The 19,240-nt window shown below is 29.4% G+C and overlaps 1 protein-coding gene across 1 annotated transcript in view; it reads left to right on the top strand.

Annotated features, from left to right (window-relative positions):
• The window catches only part of LOC142327087 (protein expanded-like), a 193,427-nt gene that overhangs the window by 104,758 nt on the left and 69,429 nt on the right, over positions 1 to 19,240 (top strand). Inside the window, exon 2 of the mRNA XM_075369924.1 lies at positions 1,499 to 1,658. Within this exon, the coding sequence (XP_075226039.1) occupies positions 1,536 to 1,658 (123 nt within the window). The 5' untranslated portion in view covers positions 1,499 to 1,535. The remainder of the gene's footprint in view (positions 1 to 1,498; positions 1,659 to 19,240) is intronic.

Raw genomic sequence — 19,240 nt, 5'->3', positions numbered from 1 at the left:
TTATTTTAGTAAATAAAATAAATTTTGATAAAACTAATATTGATGGAGATATAACGGATTGAAAAATAAACATGCCTGCCATTTTGTAATTTGCGAAAGTATTTAAGTCCTGATTTTTTGCTAATTTTAAAACTTTATTATCAAGACGCTTAGCAAATATTAATGTGATTCGTCTATCCGAACTTGAGATATAAATTTTTATATACAAGTAACAAAATGGAGGACAGGAGAAGAACGAAGGAGAAATTGCCATTTTTCCTAAGGATGTTTTTTATTTAGTTTTATAAGTTGAAACCGAAAAGTATATCCAGCCCATCATTTTAAAAACACGTTGTATATATTTATATATATGTAAAGAAATTACATTTTAGTGAATAGAAGTTTTGTACTAATACTACCTCAAAACTTGAAGAAAATTCTATTTCACTTCCCATTCTCATTGTGCGACCGAAAGTAATATCGTACTTTTTTCGAAAAGTCGGTAAAAAAAAACTTTTTTACATATATATTAATAAAATTGACTTCAATATTAACAATTAATTTTCTGTGATAAAAATTGGAAATTACTTTAAATTGTGTATAAACCTTATTTTCAATTAAATAATGAAACAAAAATCAAAATTTGTTAGATTTTTGAATATTAAAACTTAGAACGTTAATACAATTTTTACCTTTAGGAAATAGGACGTATTAATCTACAGGCCTATTGAAAACTAAAACTTTTCCTATTCTGATTAACCTGATGTAGATAAAATTTATTATGTATTAAAAAATTACGACAAGGGTGGTTGTTTATCGACCATACTATTTGATCTTTATACTATTAAAGATACTATTAAATGATCTTTATTAAGATCATTTAATTTTTAAATGGAAAAGACAAGCGCCACTTGGTAATAGCGGACATTAGGTAATAGTCTTTTGAATCATTTATTATTTGCTAATGATATGGTTTTCCTTGCTGAAACTGAAAACAAATTACAAATGAGTTTTTTTTTAGATTTAAATGAAAATAACGACATTAAAACGGAAAAAAATGGTTAAGTGTAAGATAATATTAGATGATGTAATCTTTGAAAAGGAGCAATGTGTGGTACTATTCAGAAGAATCTCAGAAAAAAGGCTACCATTGAAAGCAAGTTAAAACTTTATAAAATTACGGCAGTGCCAGTTTTACTTTATGGAAGTGAAGTGAAAAATGTTAGCGAGGTGTAAAGAAAAATCGATCCTAGCACGTATGGAACATAAACACATTCATAATACTTGAAGATCAGTATTTGTGTCCTCAAGTTAACTCAGATGGTCGGGAATGCAAAAATGTGGGGGTTTATTTTTTACCGATACCATCTCTGTTCTTCCGATCGACGAAAAGTAAAGTAAAATCACTAAATTTCCGTTTAGAGATTTATATGTAATTTTATTTTATTTTCCCATTGTTATTTATCACTTTTAATTGTTTATTATTTTAGCCTAATATTTTTATTTATTTTAATTTCAGAGTCGGGCGGTAGGTCGGGATGTAGGAGTAATGCAGTATGCGCAGCAGCACTGTCAGTGCTCCAGCCGAGTCTTGTACCGCTGTTAAACCAGGAACTCCGAACGCCAGATTTGCTGCTGTCCATCTCCTTACAAACCAGGTCCTGTATTTTATTGTCGAGGTAAGATTTTGTTTTTTTTTTACATTAAACTTTAAATGATATTTTCTTCTTTTTATTTAACTAAATACAAAATTAATTCTGGTGGTGTTTCTTTAACAAAGATGAAAAAAGTACATTTTACATAGTATTGTTTAAGAAAGAAAACTATCAGTTATTTTGTTTTGTATAAAAATGGCAATGATGTCAAATTAATATAAAAAAATCCCTTTCAGCACGCTGGAAGGCGGAGGTAGATTTACCGGTGCTAAGTACGGGATAAAAAACATTTCCATCTTAAACTTAAGAAAAACTTCAAATTTACTCAACACGACAAAGGTTGCATGTAGAAAAAGGTTTCACATGTTTAGCATACGACAAGCCCCATCTTCTTACAATTCCAGCAGCATTTTTGTTATCCCTTCCCGTAAGGGTTGGTCATATCAAAAATTGTTTCAGACAAACGTTTTAGATTATGTTTAGAGTACTTACGACCACTTTAAACCGATTCGTTATTGTGTTAAGGAAGGAATAATTTTTTTGTATTCGAAACCCCATTTTTCCACCCCCTGGGCCAATGCATGATGATATAAAAAAACTTTACTTACATATGTTTTAGGTCTCTTATCCAAAAAAAATAGTAGGAACTTTAAACGAATTCGATATTTTACTTAATAAGAAAGTTATAGCGGTATTTTGTTTTTCGTAAAAGTCCCCCCATTTCCACTCCCATGGTTAGATTTTGGCCGTTAACGAAATCGACCGAGAATTTGGGTCGAATTTTTTTTAGAGAACAATTTGAAAGCGATTGGCGCAAAATTACAATTGTTGTGTCCACAATAAAGTGAAAATATATATATAAACGTTTGAGCTAACGGTAGTTTTGGGGTCTGGTTGATGTGAAACGCGAAGATATGTCGAAATTTTCCGGAAGTCGAATCATGGCACCCTTTACCAATAGGTAGCTTTCTTATGAAATCTACCTAAGACATTAGATTCTCGTCAAAAATATAATGAAATAAACTATTTTGTAATTTGGGGCGTTTTAGCCATTTACAACCCCTTAAAATTGAATAATTCATTCGGTTTGAAAAATAGATATATTACAAAGAAATAAAAACAATACTTTTAATTATTAAATACATTTAATTATTAAATATCTATTACTGATTTTGAATAAAAGTTCATTTAAAAACATCTCGCTTATATTTAACATCGTATCTTTAATTATTAAATATCACGTCATTTAAATATAAAGTGATGTGTTGATATTAAAGTAAGTTGCCCTAGTCGTATTCGTATTGTATTGTAACCAAATTGTATTTGGTTACAAAGGTAATTTGGTATTGGTTGCGGAAGGTAATTGTACCTTCCGCAAATTGTATTGTAACCAATTTATAAATCACAATTTTTATATCCGATTGTGATCGCTAAAAATTTCGGTTTTCAGATTTCAAGGGAAATTTCCATTTTACCATCCCTGAATCCATTTTTACTATTTTCGGCGTGACGTCTGTACATACGTATGTGCATATGTATCTCGCATAACTCAAAAACGATTATGCGTAGAATGTTGAAAGATTTATGACTGTTGTAACATCTAATTGTGCACCTTCCCTTTTGATTGCAATTTACTGACCAAAAGTGTCCAAAAAAGCCCAAAATCCAAAACATTTGAATTTTGGAGATTTTCTTAACTGCAGTAATAAGCCTTCATTGAGAGCTTTTCAAAGATATATCATAAGTGGTACTTATTTTCATTGGTTCCAGAGTTATAGCCAAATATAATTTTAATTAATGAAATATTTTGCTCTTACAAGGGGAAAGTACATAGGTTCGAATCCGACTTAATTTCCTTTTCTTTTTTCTTTTAAATGATTTGTACATAAAATTTTATTTCACTAATAACTTCTGATTTTTTTTCATATTTAAAAAAAAATTATTATTGAATTATTATTTATTGTAAAAATTATTTTACAATCAGAGATTAATAGTTATTAATAAATTAATATAATTAAATTTAAAGAAAAAGTTGAAAAAAAGATTTCATCGGTGCTAAGGAAGATATAAAAAATGTCCACCTTATAGTTAAGAAATATTTCAAATTTACTTAACATGATAATGGTTGCATGTAAAAAAGAGTTTCACATGTTTAGCACGCACATGTTACAATTCCAGCAACATATTGGTCATCCCTTCTCGTAAGCGTTGGTTATATCAAAAAAATGTTTCAGACAAGATAAAAACCGACCAGTTTATCGACCATTTTAAACTGATTCTATATTGTGCCTATTAAGGTAGGTATGGTTTTTATTTTGTCTTCAAACCCCCATTTTTTCCACTCCCTGGGCCAATGGTTGGTTATATAAAAAAACATTACTTACATAAGTTTTTGGCTCTTATCCAAAGAATAGTAAGAACTTTAATTGAATTCGATATTTTACTTAATAAAAATATTTTGTTTTTTTGATTTTGGTTATCCCTTGCCGTAAGGATTGGTCATATCAAAGATTGCTTAAGACAGGGTTTTAGATAATGTTTAGAGGAGTAAAGATCACTTTAAACCGATGCAATATTGTGCCTATTAAGGGAGATATGATATTTTTTGTTTCAAAACCGCATTTTTTCCACTCCCTGAGCCAATGGTTGGTGATATCAAAAAACTTTACTTACATATGTATTAGGCCCTTATCCAAAGAATTGTAGTAACTTTAAAGGAATTCAATATTTTACTTAATAAAAATGTTATAGCAATTGTTTTTTTTTTCGAAAAAGCCATTTCATTTTCACCCTCGTGGTCCGATTTTGGCCTTTAACGAATTCGACTGAAATTTTGGGTTATCGATTCAATTAACTGAACAAATCAGTTTTTGAGTCAGACATACCTTAGATAGTTTTTTATAGTATACCAATACCAATAGTTTTAGGTAGATTTTATAAGAAAGTTACCTATTTTAATGGGTACCATGATTCGACTTCCGGAAAATTTCGACATATCTTTGCGTTTCACATCTCTCAGATCCCAAAACCACCGTCAGTTCATATATATATAAAGACAATTTTGTTTTCCAGTAAAATATTTATTTTAGCCTTCATAAGGCAAACTTAGTTCATTTGAACTAGCAGTTTTCTTCTTTTTTTTTGTTACATGAATTATGCAGATTTTATATTGATGGAAGGATATTTGTGTTTGATTTCTCAATTTCGTATTTAGGTTAAATGGTTATATGAGACAATTAAGTACATTTGTAAGGAAACTTGTGCTGAAAACCAAGAACTAAGTGTATTGAAGTTCGATAAATTTTTCATTTATAATTCCACTAAATAATACTTTTAAAATACGATTTACTGCTTGTAAATTAACTGTTGAAATAAAAAAATTATTAAATAATTTTGCTTGTGGTTTTTTAAAAATAATTTTACCAGAAATAACTTTCAACAATTTATATATAATTTAATTTATTGATGTTCATGACACAATGCGGTTAAAATTTTGTAAATAAAAAATAGAAAAACTATAAAAAAAGACTCGCTTTCTAAATATCTGAAAACTTTGTTTCAGAAGATATTTTGGTATTACTCAATCCTTCGCGGTGGTTTTTTTAGTGGCATTATTGATTACGTTTGTTTTGAATTAGTGTAAATTAATTAATGTATTGCGAGTGAAATTGTATAACAGATTCTTTTATTATTTAAATTTATAAAATCTTAAAATAATTTTATTTGGCTCATGATTTGCATATCTGATTTATGAAAGTGTGGTCTATGATATATATTTTATGTTAATTTTTTCCAAAGTAGCTTCTGAATGAAAACGCTACGGTTCAGTTTAGGTTAGGGTTCAATTCCGGTTATATTAGGGTTTTGAACGATAACCTAATTTGAAATAAACTCTAACCTAAATTGGGATGTAACGTTTTCATTGAGAGATTACTTGGGGAAAAAATACAACAAAAAACATATATCGTCAAAACATACACACACAAAACACTTCTTTATATATATATATATATATATATATATATAAAGATTTTTCCACCAGTATTCTAATATCCCAGGTTACACAGCATGATGCACATTAATTTTATAATACTTAGGTTTTATGAAATTAAAACTACTAAATTTTAAAGAAAAAATTATTACCCGATTTCAGAATTATTACCCGTTGCCAAATCGATTTGTGTCTATTTTTTTATGTATGTTTAAGCTTAACGCTTTATCAAACGAACCGATTTTAATGATTATTTCTTTATTTTGTAAAAGACGTTCCTTCGGTGACCCAGTTATATTTTTTCAAAATAACTTAAATTGAAGAATTAAAAGTGAAAAATCAAATTTTTCCAGTAAGGATATTAAAATTATTTATTATTTTAATCTTTTCCATTACAGATTATTTAATTTTAGATTGTATAACATTTACACAAATTTCGTTTTTATACCCAACATATTTTACATGAAAATTCTAAAATGCTATTCAGCAAAAAAAAAAAAAAATTATGTAAAGTATGTATGTATATTCTCATACTTTTCAATGAAGCCATGCTCCATTCAAGTATCTTTATGTAGTTTATCTGTATTCCTTATCAGTAGAAAGATTTCTTTCATTTTCGTTGTTTGTAAGCCTATCTTTATTTAAATAAAAATTAAACTTAATAATAAGAAATGAAATGATTTTGTAGAAAAATAGATTTGAGTCAAAAAAGATTAAAAAAATATTTTCACGTCTTTAAATTTTGGTTTTTTGAAGTCTTCATCAAATTACGTTATGGTTTGGCGCTTACATCTAAAAGGTGGAAAACCGTTTTAAGGATTTAAATAATATTTTTACTTTTTAGGATGTTTTTTCAAGTTGGTTTTTGTTTATTTTAATTTGACATATTTTTGTGTGCATTTAAAAGATTGTAGAATATTTTTACAAGAAATTATGGAAAAGCGTTTTTTAATGTTTGCGATTTCTTTGCAGTTTCGAATATTTGTAAGCTTAATATGTGTATTAATATTGAAAAATTTGGATTAAGAGAGACGTAAGGAATTGGGGGGGACTCTCCACGCTGACGGACCGAGAAAAGGATGTTACTTTCCAACATCATTATATATATCATATATCCTTACAAATACGTATATCCTCTTAAGTATTTATTTATATGTAATGTATAGCCATAGTTTACGTTTAATCAACTCCTTTTTAATACATGCCTGCCTATCTAGAAAACATATTTCTTTGAAATAATAAGATAAAGATTAAACAAATTCAGTATAATAATTTTACTAAGTAATATTAATATTTATTTGCCATTTCGTGATGAAATAGTTTGTAAAAGTAAGATAAGTAACAAACTATGATTGTTTTCTTTTTCTCTCTTTCTTTTCTATAAATAAGAGTATTTATATACGCGCGCGCACTCAGATTTCTTCGTTTGTACTTGCGTACCTTTTTATAACATCGTGTCGACTTGAAGTATTATTTCTTTTATGTGTTCACGCGTGCTTTTTTTTCCATGTGAGCCACGTTGACGGTTGAAGGTGATTCCAACCTTGGCCTGATAACTGCACTTACTTTGTGTGTGTTGTGCTGTGGAATGTTCATTGTATAGCCTATATGTTACTCACCTTGTCTTGGAGGTCGCTAGCACCTGTCTTTTTTAGTAATACATTATATGTGTAATTTAATTTAAGTTTACTTAAAATAGTATTGAACGTTTTATAATTTGTATAACTTTTTATTTATGTCTTCGTTTACACGTTTAAATTATTTAATTAATGTTACGTTTCGTTACTTCGTTTATTTACTTATTAAATAGATACTATAATGTTTTTATTTACGTATATAAATTAATTGGTTTTTAAACTGTTTTGTATACATTTCTCATTTATAAATTAAAGCCAAAATTTATCTTATATAATTCAAACTGTTTGTTTTTAGTGAATGATTTTAATAAAGTCTCTGATAGGACGTTTAATCTTTTACTCCTCGCTATAAATTGAGCCTGGAATCCTCGCAAGTTAATTTATTATTTATAAGGCACAGCAGAATTTTCTAATATTTATTATAATTTTTAAAAAAATCCATGTATTTTCATACTTATTGGATAAGATTTAAGATATTGTATTTCTTAAAAATAAATAATTTAGCATTAACTATTTTCGTTTATCACAATTCTTTTGATTACCTAACCCGGACACCAGCGATATTCTTGTCCTTATGGCAAGAATGTTGTCTAATATGTTTCGTATTTTGAGACTTTAATTAGTAAAATAGAATACTTTCATAGTTTAACTTTTTACTCTGCAATAGCTGCAGTATCCAAATTATATAACTGTTGTTATTTGGTGTACAATACAAAGAAAACTGTTTTAAAAATTATGCATAAATAGAACAAATAGAAATTAAAATCGCTTGCGTTTTTAAAAATATTCAAAGCAAAACTAACAGATTGTGATTACATAAAATAAACATTAAAAGAATAAGACAGAACAGATAAAAAAAAAAAGTTGCAATAAAAATAACAATTTTTTGATTCATTTTTAAATTTAAACTTTTATAAGTCGGCGTTAATATAAAATTAGTCGGCATAAAATTAAGCTAAAATTTAACAGTACTTGCGCAAATAGTACTTATCCTTAAGGGTAAGTACTCTTACCCTTAATTTGGTTCTAATTTCAATAATTAAAAATTTAAAAAAGAATAGAAAATTTATTTTTCAGTATTACTGTAGTTTTTGAAAAGTAGATTTTCTAAATATCTTCTTTAATGCTTATGTATTCTTTTAAATATATTAAAAAAAAAAAAAATTAGTTGTTTTTGTAAAGAAACGCGATACAGGTATAATAAATAGCTAATCATAAGAAAGGTAAAGACAGATAATCTGCATCTTAATAAAAATAATAAAAGAAGTACAGAAAAAGGATGTTGAAGAGATCCACAAGCAATTTTGCTTGTAAGGTATGACTGTCTGGTATGCGGGAATAGATAGTAATTACTTTTTTAGTCCATAGCTTTCCTATTAATTTTTTGTAATCTTCGTTTGAAAAATACTATGATTTTCACAATTATTTAATAATTATTAAAAAAAAAAAATTAAATACCTTCAATTCATCATGGCATACAACATCCTTTTTTCGATTAAAAAGTCCACTAGAGTTTTTTTGAAAAATGACAAGACCACTAGTGGAAGTTTCTTTAAAAATAAAAATAAAAAATCATTGGAATAAATCGTTTATTAAAAATAAAAAGTAAAGCTAGAATATACTTTTTAAAAAATTATTAGTTGAATTGAGAAATTTTTATTTTATTGAACTCAGTTAAAACAATTATACTACAATGATATTTAACAAGATTATTAAAATTAATAAACTAAAGAACATAAAAAAAATTCTTGCGTAGTTCTACACAAAAAGATTGACTTTGAAGTATTTTATTATTTTTTTTACACAAGAAATAAAACAAATTAGGCTAAATGAGAAAACTAAAAGAGGTGTATTTTTTTAATTTATTTAATATTAAAATACATTTTCCGGTTGTAAGATAATTCAGTTTTTATTAACGTAAACGGATGAAATAATTACAAAAAATTCTTTCGGCACGCCGGAAGGCGGAGGTAGATTTCACCGTTGCTAAGTAGGGGATAAAAAATGTCTCCACCTTAAAGTTAAGAAAACTTAAAATTTACTCAATATGACAATGGTTGCACGTGAAAAAAGTTTTACATGTTTATTATGCGACAAGCCCATCTTCGTACAATTGCAGTAACATTTTGGTCATCCCTTGCCATAAGGGTTGGTCATATCAAAAATTGTTTCAAACAAACGTTTTAGATAATGCTTAGAGGATTAACGACCACTTTAAACCGAGTCGATACTGTGCCTATTAAGGAAGGTATGATGTTTTTTGCCTTCAAAACCCCATTTTTTTTCCATCCCTAGGGCCAATGATTGGTGATATCAGAAAACTTTACTTAGATAGCTTTTAGGTGGTAGTTTTGGGGTCTGGGGGTTGTGAAACACAAAGATATGTTGACATTTTCCGGAAGTCTAATCATGATACCAATTACAATAGGTAGCTTTCTTATAAAATCTGCCTAATAACTAGTAAACTGTATATACAAGTATCAAATTTATACTCATTCACCACGTAACTCACAGCATAAGCGCAATGTAAAATTCATAAATTCGAAGTCTGATGTCGACCTTAAATTGAACTCAGGTACGAATTATCACACTTCATCAGATTTTTCATATGCAAATCTTCAGATACACTACTGTAACATAATTAAATTTCAGTGAAATTGATTTGATAGTTTTGGAGATTTTCAAGCACAAATTTCATGCATAACCCTATATATAAATATACTAGCTCTACCCGCCACGCTTCGCTGTGGCACATTGTGGTTGCATGAATGAGAAATGAGTAACAAAACAAAGCATACGTTTCATAGAAGTTTAATTTTGAAATACTTGTAGATATACAATATTTTTTGTTTTTCCACTGTCTCCGTAGATATAAAGGCTATCTGGTTTACCGACTCGGGAACACGCAACATATAGTTGACCATATGAGAAGCAATCCGCATCTAAATCTAAACCACACAATTCTAAAGATTGACCTTGAGCTTTATTGATTGTGATTGCAAATGCCAATCGAATTGGGAATTGCAATCTATTAAATTAAAATGGTGTATCGGTCGGGATCATGGGTATTCGAGAAATGAGGACATCTTCACCTTTGAAAGGCTCCGTTAAAATCGTTGCTTCCACTACGTTATTCATCAATTTCTTAACTGCAAGTCGCGTGCCGTTGCAGAGTTTTAGCTGATTAATATTCCGCAACAGGATAATTATCACTTTTTGATCGAACCGTTGCTAGAATCAATCTAATGAGGAATGTTTTCCCAGTTCCTCCTGGCGCATCCAAGAAGAAGGTCCCCCAACTCCGTCATTTATCATTTACATTATGCGATCTTCCTTCCTGTTCACGCGTTAATTTGGGAATGTTTGATTGGACATATGACTGAAGATCACCAATGTTGTAACTCTGTTCACGGCGTAAATCCACATCAAATGAAGCAATCGCAGCTCGGGTGGGTGCTGGCATTCCCAATTGACTAAGAACTTTATTTGCAATAGCTAAGCACTTGTCTTCAATATTTATCAATGCTTCGTTGTAAATGCCTTCTGTAAATTCCATGGTCATATTGGTATTTTCTAGGCGTACTCTATGCAAAATATCCTCAGCCATATGCGATCGATATCTTTCCCATAACTCTGTGGGAGATAAAGGGAAGCAAGCGGTCAATATAATTGCGAATAATGCGCGAATTTGGTTTGGATGTGCAGTGTTGCACGCGTCATTAATACATATATCCCACTGTTGGTCGTTTTCTAATAAATTCAGAGCTTGGTGAAAGGCGCAGCTCAATCACGACACGATCACACAAAAGTACCTCGATTAAAGTGAATATTTAATTCAGATTGTATAATAATCTGAATCAGTTGCAAGTGGATACGTTTATTTTTTTGTTAATAAACAATGTAATTGGGAACAGGTATTGTTTCACATGTGACTGCGGTTGTCGTTAGCTAGTATGGCGAGTGTTCCCCTCGCTTCCGGCAGATGGCGCGGTCACTGGTACACAGCTGACCGTTTAAAAACTGTTTTCTCGCAGTCGCGGGTATGTGACTGATGCGAAAAATAGATAAAAACAATCTTTGATGCGGGTTATATATAGTGCTAAAATTTGAGCTCAATCGGTGCAGAAGATTTTGAGTTTTTGAATCGTACACAAACAAACTTCACATTTTTATATGTAAAGATTTGTAGGCTGCGAAAAAAAGCCCTTAAGTCGTGCGAAAAAAAACATCATTTTAAATGCTTACAAAAGCAGAGTAATGCTTACAAATTACAGAATAATCAAACGGCGTTGTTTTCAGATGTTAATAAACTGCTAACGTAAGTAGAAGTTGTGCTGCTTCAGTGTACAACGTTTTTCTCAAGTACGAATCTACTAATGAATTACGGTCACCAAAGAAAACAAAACCCCGCAGGTCACATGAGAAAAAGGTGAGATTTTGATAAAAACGCGATTCTTAAAAAAATTACACGAATTTGAATTATTTAGAAATAGTTTAGCGGTGTATTATGTCCTTTGGAAGAGAATTCTGTTATTGTCTTCGACAACCCTTCTTATCATTAAACGAAAAGAATTCCAGCCGTGTTATAGAAAAACAGTCAGGCATAGCATTTTCATACGCTATAAATCATTCATATCATCATCTGAAGAAATGCATAACGGTGGTTTCGGAGGTTAGAAAAAACGAAAAAAAAAGCAATACTTAGCTGTGTGGTTTCAGTGTTACTATTTGTGAATATTGTTCTTTGCTTTTACATAGCAAAGAAAAGAATGACCAAAAAAAATTTTTTGGTCATATATATGTAAAATAATAACCTAACAAAGGATTTTTTGGTCATTATGTAGGGATATTATTTTCTGTATATTTGGTTATTTCGACTTTTTTTGTTTGCATAGTCTTAAATCTATCTGGGCTATAAGAAAGTTGGGTGTTCTAATTTATTTACTGTACGTCATCCTTCTTTGTGGCTTTTCTTTTTGTTTTGTTTTTTTTTTTTTTTAATAAAATTCAGAATTTTTAGCTGTTAAATATAATTCAAAGAAATTTGTTACTTAATCAGTTGTGATTTTGTTTACATTGGCAACGGCCATACGGGCTCTTTGTGATTGGTCGTTGTGTTTGACAGCAGCCATCTTGCATTGATCTGATTGGTTTTCCTTTGTTTACATTTCCATCTGATTTATTAGCCTCTTATTTATTAAAAAACTGTACAAATTAAAAATAGATAGATAGATTTATTAAAAATAGATGAAAACAATTTTTGATGCGGGTTATTTATCGTGTTAAAATTTAAGCTCAATCGGTGCTGAACATTTTGAGTTTTTGAAGCCGTACACAAACGAACTTAACATTTTTATATATATAAAATACGTGAAGAAAATTCTATCAAACACTCTAATTCTCACTTTGCAATATAGAAAAGAATACCGTATTTTTTTTTGAAAAGTCGGTAAAAATTCCAGCGTGTGTTTACTGCTATGGTTCGTATATAACAATATTTTTTGTTTGAATTAACAAGGAGATCTGGGCGGAAGTGAGGTAAGATTTGGTGGGTAAGATCTGTTGGGGAGGGGAATTCATGCACCAGTTCATTGGAGAAAATTTTTTATTATTTTATTTGGATAAAAAATAAATAAAGTATTAGAAAAGTTGTACGGATAAAAGAAATGTTTAATTTTATGTTGTAGAAGATATTAAATTTTAACTTAATGAAAATGCTAGGAAAGTAAAATCTGATGTTTATATTAATTTTTATTTAGATCTTTTAACATTATTATTCTTATATTCATCAAACCAGTTTCCTTTAGTTTAGTACGTAGTTCTACCTTTCTCTACTCTTCTCATATTTTATTACTTCTTCTCTATTTTCCGTGAAGTGAAGCGAGTGCTTTCAAATTTCACATTATTCAAGATACGTATGATTTGGAACAGAGATTGTCTGTATTCATCGTTAGTTTTTTAAATAACAATACAAATATTTAATTTTCTTGAAAACAGGAAAACTAAAACGAAATGGTTTCATGGTGTCGAAAAGGATCTTAAACTGCTTAAGATATTATGCTGAAATATCAAGATGCTACACACAAAAATTTCTGTAATTTTATTTCTTAGGAAGATAAGCGTTAGTATAAGCGTTTGATTTTTATAGACGTTACAGTCTAAGGTGTAAAAATGACAAAAGAGCTTAAAAATGGATTTTAAGTTTCTATCTCTTGTTTTTTTTATGATTAGTTCATTAAATATGGTCAAAGCTTGCACATGGGAATATGAAATGGAAGTTTTATAACGATTGTAAAACTCCATGCTTGACCGGAATTCGAACCCAGGATTTTATAGTCCATTATACATTACATATCTCACAGTAGGATTGAGGAGAGCCAAGCAGATAAGCATTAGTGAATCAATTGTGCTCAATCCTTAAGTCATGTTAGAATGATTTGATCTAGTCTGTTGTGAGGGAAGAATGTTTCTTCAAACACATTTTTCCTAATTCCATGTAGGGCTGTGGGTGAACCTAATAACCAAAATTTGTTCCATTGGGTATCTAGTTTATTGCGGGTTTCCCTTACAAAGTCTGACTTACCAGATCCATTCGAAGTCCATTTAACAAAACTCTGTTAGCCACTTCATCAGCCTGTTCATTACTACGAATGCCGAAATGACTTGTACCCAAACAAATACAATCTTTTTTTTGTGTATTTGAGAGATTATCTTACATAAATTTAATGATAAGATAAATCATAAATTATTATAAATTGAATGATTGGCTCTAAGTTCCTACAATTTAAGTTTTGGAGCCCACTGTTAGAGTCTGTTATAATTAGACATTTTTCTTTACTGTGGATCCGAATAGTCATTAATGCAGAATATATTGCGTAAGTTTTACAGAAAATATAAAGGAATAAGCATTGAGTTTATATAACAGTTTACTTTCAGGGAATATAATGGTGTAGTCATACACTTCAGTGGAAACGGAATCGTCGGTGTAGACGTGTATATGATCTTTGTAAACCTGATTTACCTCAGTAAATTGGTTTCTGACTGTATTTTTACTTAAACTTTGCTTGTGGTTAGTAGCCAACGAATATTCAATTTTCGGGAAAGTTCGTAGCCATAGTCCTTTTTTTCGAGAAATCTCGGAACAGGTAAATTTAATTCTTGGAAGTAAATATTCAGTTTTGATTAAAAGGGGGAGGCAAGTGAGTTGTTCCTTTAGCTGTATTACAATTTTACACAAATGAAGTGTAGACATCGTTGTGAATTTTAGCATAGTTTTTCTATTATGATCTTTAAATTTTAATCAAAAAAATATTAAATTATAATATATGTAATTTTTATATTATTATTTTATTTTTAGCCAAGGATTCCTTTCTTTTCAATTAAAAAAATACATTTAAAAAATATCATGGTATTGTTTTTTTTAATTTATTTTAAAAACAAAAATTATAAAATTATGTAGGCCAACTAATCTGTTAAAAGGTATAGAATATCTTTCATTCAAATTTAAGAACTCATTATACTGTTTTACTCGTATCTTATTAGTTAACATTACAAAGCTCTATTTAGAAATTTCCATTATAATACTTGTATTAAAAATAAAAATAGAATCTTCAATTTTATTAAGGCCGTAATGTTCTATTGTAATAATAAAAACCAAGACCATTTTGTTACCTCATTAGACCTATAAATTTAGATATTGTTTTACATTAACTTTTATGATTATATTTTATTATAGTAAACTGAGAGAGGATGGTCTTTCAAATTTTCTCCATTCTAATTTTAAATAGACGTGTTTTTATGATAATAAAACTAAAATTTATTAATATTTTCTAAATATTGTCGTTAAGTTTAACTCGCATGGCACATAGTTGTCAAATTACGGTAATCATCATAATTCGGCTTGCGTCTTTAAAATTTACAACTGCAGAAAATGGTCGATTGTCTTTCGCACACCTGGTTATAATATCTTGACCCCGCCCGATTATTAAATACCTACGTAATCTTTTTTTTACATGTTAAATATATTTATATTCATGTCTTTGTGTACTAATATGATTCTTCTAATCTTTTTTTTTGTTACATCATGTTATTTGTCTGTTATTGTCTTTTTATCATTGTGTGTATCATTTCATATGTTGACAGAATTTGTTGTTTTTATTTATGATTTTACTAATCAAAGGTTATTGTGATCTTTATTTTTTCCTTGATGTTTGATCAGTTTCTTTAAAATAATAACAATAATGATTATTATTATTATTATTATTATAAAAATCACCTCTTGGTTGTTCTCTTGACACCTCTATTCATGGAGGGCGTCTTATTGAATTGTTTATTAATTAGTTAAAATATTTCATCGTCGTATAAAATTCCAGTGGTGGGCGGGTTCCTCTAGAAACTCTAACTGTTCTTGATGTGCTTTAAATTTTTGTCAAAATAGATTTTTTTTAAAGAATAATAAAAAGTCATTGATTAGTAATGTGCTGATTCCAGCCGAATAAAATTCCCATCTCCCAACGGATTATGATTGGAATGGATAATCGTTGGTTATTAAAGGAGGCCTTGAGCTTTCCTGTAAGGATGACGTTGTTTGTCTCGAATTGCGGTTTCTTTGAGGTTAAATGGTACTCTTATCATCTTCTCCTTTCCCTTATGCTTTCATTCCAGTTTTTTGGTTTTGCAGACATAAATTTAAACTTGGTAATTTTTTTAGGCTAAGAATTCGGGGACCTGTGAACCACTTAACCTGTGGGAACCAGTGAATGTTTAGTTCAATCAAGAAAATACTGCTGCTGTGGACTGACTTGGAACTCCATGTCTGGTTCGGTGGCTTGCTCAATATGTATAATGGCTTAATTTTTTAAAGAGAAAGCTCTTATAATCCTTCGTAAAATAAATTATAGAGTATTCCGTTGAAAGTTCTGATAAAAAAAAGGGGGGGAAATCTGTAATCAGTTACACTGATCAACAATGATTTTTTTTCAAAGCTTAGTTTGAAAGCTGGTATAGACCAGCTTTCAAACTAAGCTATTTCACCTTGGAAATAAATACCCACTAATACCATTAACATACGCTGTTCACATGAAGGAGTTTTATGAAAACATGAAATTTGTATTGAGCAGGATACAGTATGGGAAATATGTATGGCATTTTTGTGGAGATTTGGAAGTAATAGTACTTTTACTTGGACTGCAACTTGGTCAAAAAAAGAGCAGTGGCCAAAGAGAGGGGTACTGATTATAGGAGAGAAGAATGTTGCTAGTCAGGCATTAGTAAAACCAGAAAAAGTCTATTTTCCACCACTACACATTAAGCTAGGTTTATTCAAATATTTTATTGAAGCAATGATTCGTAATGGTGAAAGGATTCAGTTTCTAAAAAACAAATTCCCTAATATAAGCGATGCTAAAATAAAATGTTAGACCACAAATGAGAAAACTATTGAGTGATCTGGCGTTTGAAGAATGTTTGAATGACTTGGAGGTGGCTGCATGGAAATCATTTCAAAATGCGGTAAACAACTTTCTTGGAAATCACAAGGCCAGTAACTACAGAGAACTTGTGAGTGAACTCCTTCAAAACTACAAAGGACTTGTGTGTAATATGTCGCTCAAAATCAATTTTTACATTCACATTTGGATTTTTTCCCTAACAATTTCGGTGCTATCAGTGATGAACATGGATAACATTTTCACCAGGAGATATCTACTCGTACAATGGAAACACGATACTAGGGAAAATGGGACCCAAAACTGTTAGCCGAATTCTGTTGGAATCTAAAGAGGGATCTACCTACAGCAAATTACAGCAGAAAGTTCAAAAGAAATAGGATTTAGTTGAGTACAAAATGCATGTAATGTATTGTCATATTACGTTCACCATACATTTTTGTTTCAAAAGAAATTTCAGCTACAAAAAACTGAGCCCGATAGAAACAATCTATTAACATGTATGAAATCAGCATAAAAAATACTATAAGAATCAGCCATTCACTCTCTTTTAACAAACAAAAAAAAATTAAATTTTGTTGATCAGAGTTATCACTATTCTTGTAAAAATCTTTTAAAGAACGTTTCAGCGTTCCACTCTCCTAGATTATGTAATTTTACTGCAGAATTTAATTTTAAGCCCAATTTTGGTTTTGCAGTCCAGTAATCAGGCTTCTATAATTTGTTTCGGTATCTGAGTCAAACGTTTGAAGTACGTAATGATAAGGAATTTAATACTTATTTAAAATAACGATATTTTAAATTTAAGTGCAGGATTTAATATTTAAATACAAAAAGAAAAAAAGATTAAATACAGATGAAATTAAATAAGTGGCAAAAATTAACAAGAAAATTATTATTGCTAAACCTCAGAGTTTATGATAGATTTCATAACTCGTAAATCTATGTAAATGTACTGATGTAGTTTTAACTTGTTTTACTATTCATCATGTGATATTTGCTTTAAGCTTGGGGGCCGTACGGCTGTCCAAGAGTCAACATTAACAATAATTGAACATTAACATTATCATATGATCACTATACCAGATTAGTGAAAGTAGCTAAAAAAATTTCCGAGATATGAAATTTTATAAAATATAAATGTTTAATATGTTTATTGTTTTATAATTTTAAATATTTATTACAATAATTAAATATTGCTGTTTTTGATTTTTTTTTCACAGGTGACATTTTAACTAAATCTTAAAAACCAATATGTTTTTAAATGTAAATGGGTTTTTTGTTATTATTGTCTTGTAGAGTAGAGTAAAATGTTACAGAATAGCTATGAATAATTTCAAAAATTTAACAAAGATACTGCTTTACAAATAATTAGGAATAAAATGCATATAATACTGTGTGCCTTATTCCACATGTTTCAATTATTCGTTTTTACTTCCTTGAACGAAGTAAAGGAAGTATTGTGATCGCGAAGCATTTCGGATTGCAGATTTCAACGGAAATATATATTTTTACCATCTGAATCATTTTGACTAGTTTTGGCGTGAGGTCTGTACGTTCGTTTGTACTTGTATATCTCGCATAATTTAAAACCGATTAGCCGTAGGATGTTGAAATCTTGGATTTAGGACTGTTGAAACATGTAGTTATGCGCCTCCCCTTTTGATTGCAATCGATTCGACCAAGTGTCCAAAAAAGCCCAAAATTAAACAAATTTGGATTTTGGACTTTTTCTTAACTGGTTTCTTAACTAGTAATAAGCCCTCATTGAGAGATTTTCAGGCTTTTCATTAGTCGTACTTATTTTGATTGGTTCTAGAGTTATAACCAAATAAAATTTTAATTAATGAAATACATGGATCTTACAAGGGGAAGGCAAATTGGTTCGAATCAGACTTCATCTCCTTTATTTTCACGTTTTTTAATTTAAATATATTAATAATTATTAACTTTTGATTGTAAAAAAAAATTACCATAAATAATATTTCAATAACAATAAAAAAAATTAAAAACGAAATAAAGTTTTATGTACTTTTCATTAAAAAAAAAGGGTATATGTAATTTAATAGGCGTACAAGGAAATCATGAGTTTACATCAGATTTTTTTATTTTAGGTAGATTTCATAAGAAAGCTACCTATTGTAACGGGTACCATGATTCGACTTCTGGAATATTTCGACATAAATTCGCGTTTCACATTCCCAGACTCAAAACCACCGTCAGTTTAAAAGTTTATATATACATTTATTTATATTTATATATATATTTCACTTTCTTGTGGACACGATAACTGGCGTAATTTTGCATCAATTACTTTCAAATTGATATATAAAATATAATGACCCAAAATCTCGTTCGAGCTCGTTAATGGGAAAAATCGGTCCATAGGGGTGGAATTGGAAGGGGGCTTTTTTGAAAAAAAAAATCGCTATAACTTTCTTATTAAATAAAATATCAAATTCATTTAAAATTCCTGCTTTATTTTGGATAAGGACTTAAAACATATGTAAGTAAAGTTTTTTGATTTCACCA

The sequence above is a fragment of the Lycorma delicatula genome, chromosome 6, assembly GCF_047948215.1.
Source record: "Lycorma delicatula isolate Av1 chromosome 6, ASM4794821v1, whole genome shotgun sequence".
NCBI lineage: Eukaryota > Metazoa > Arthropoda > Insecta > Hemiptera > Fulgoridae > Lycorma > Lycorma delicatula.
The sequence above is the reverse complement of the archived record's forward strand: the minus strand, read 5'-3'. Positions and strand labels throughout refer to the sequence as shown.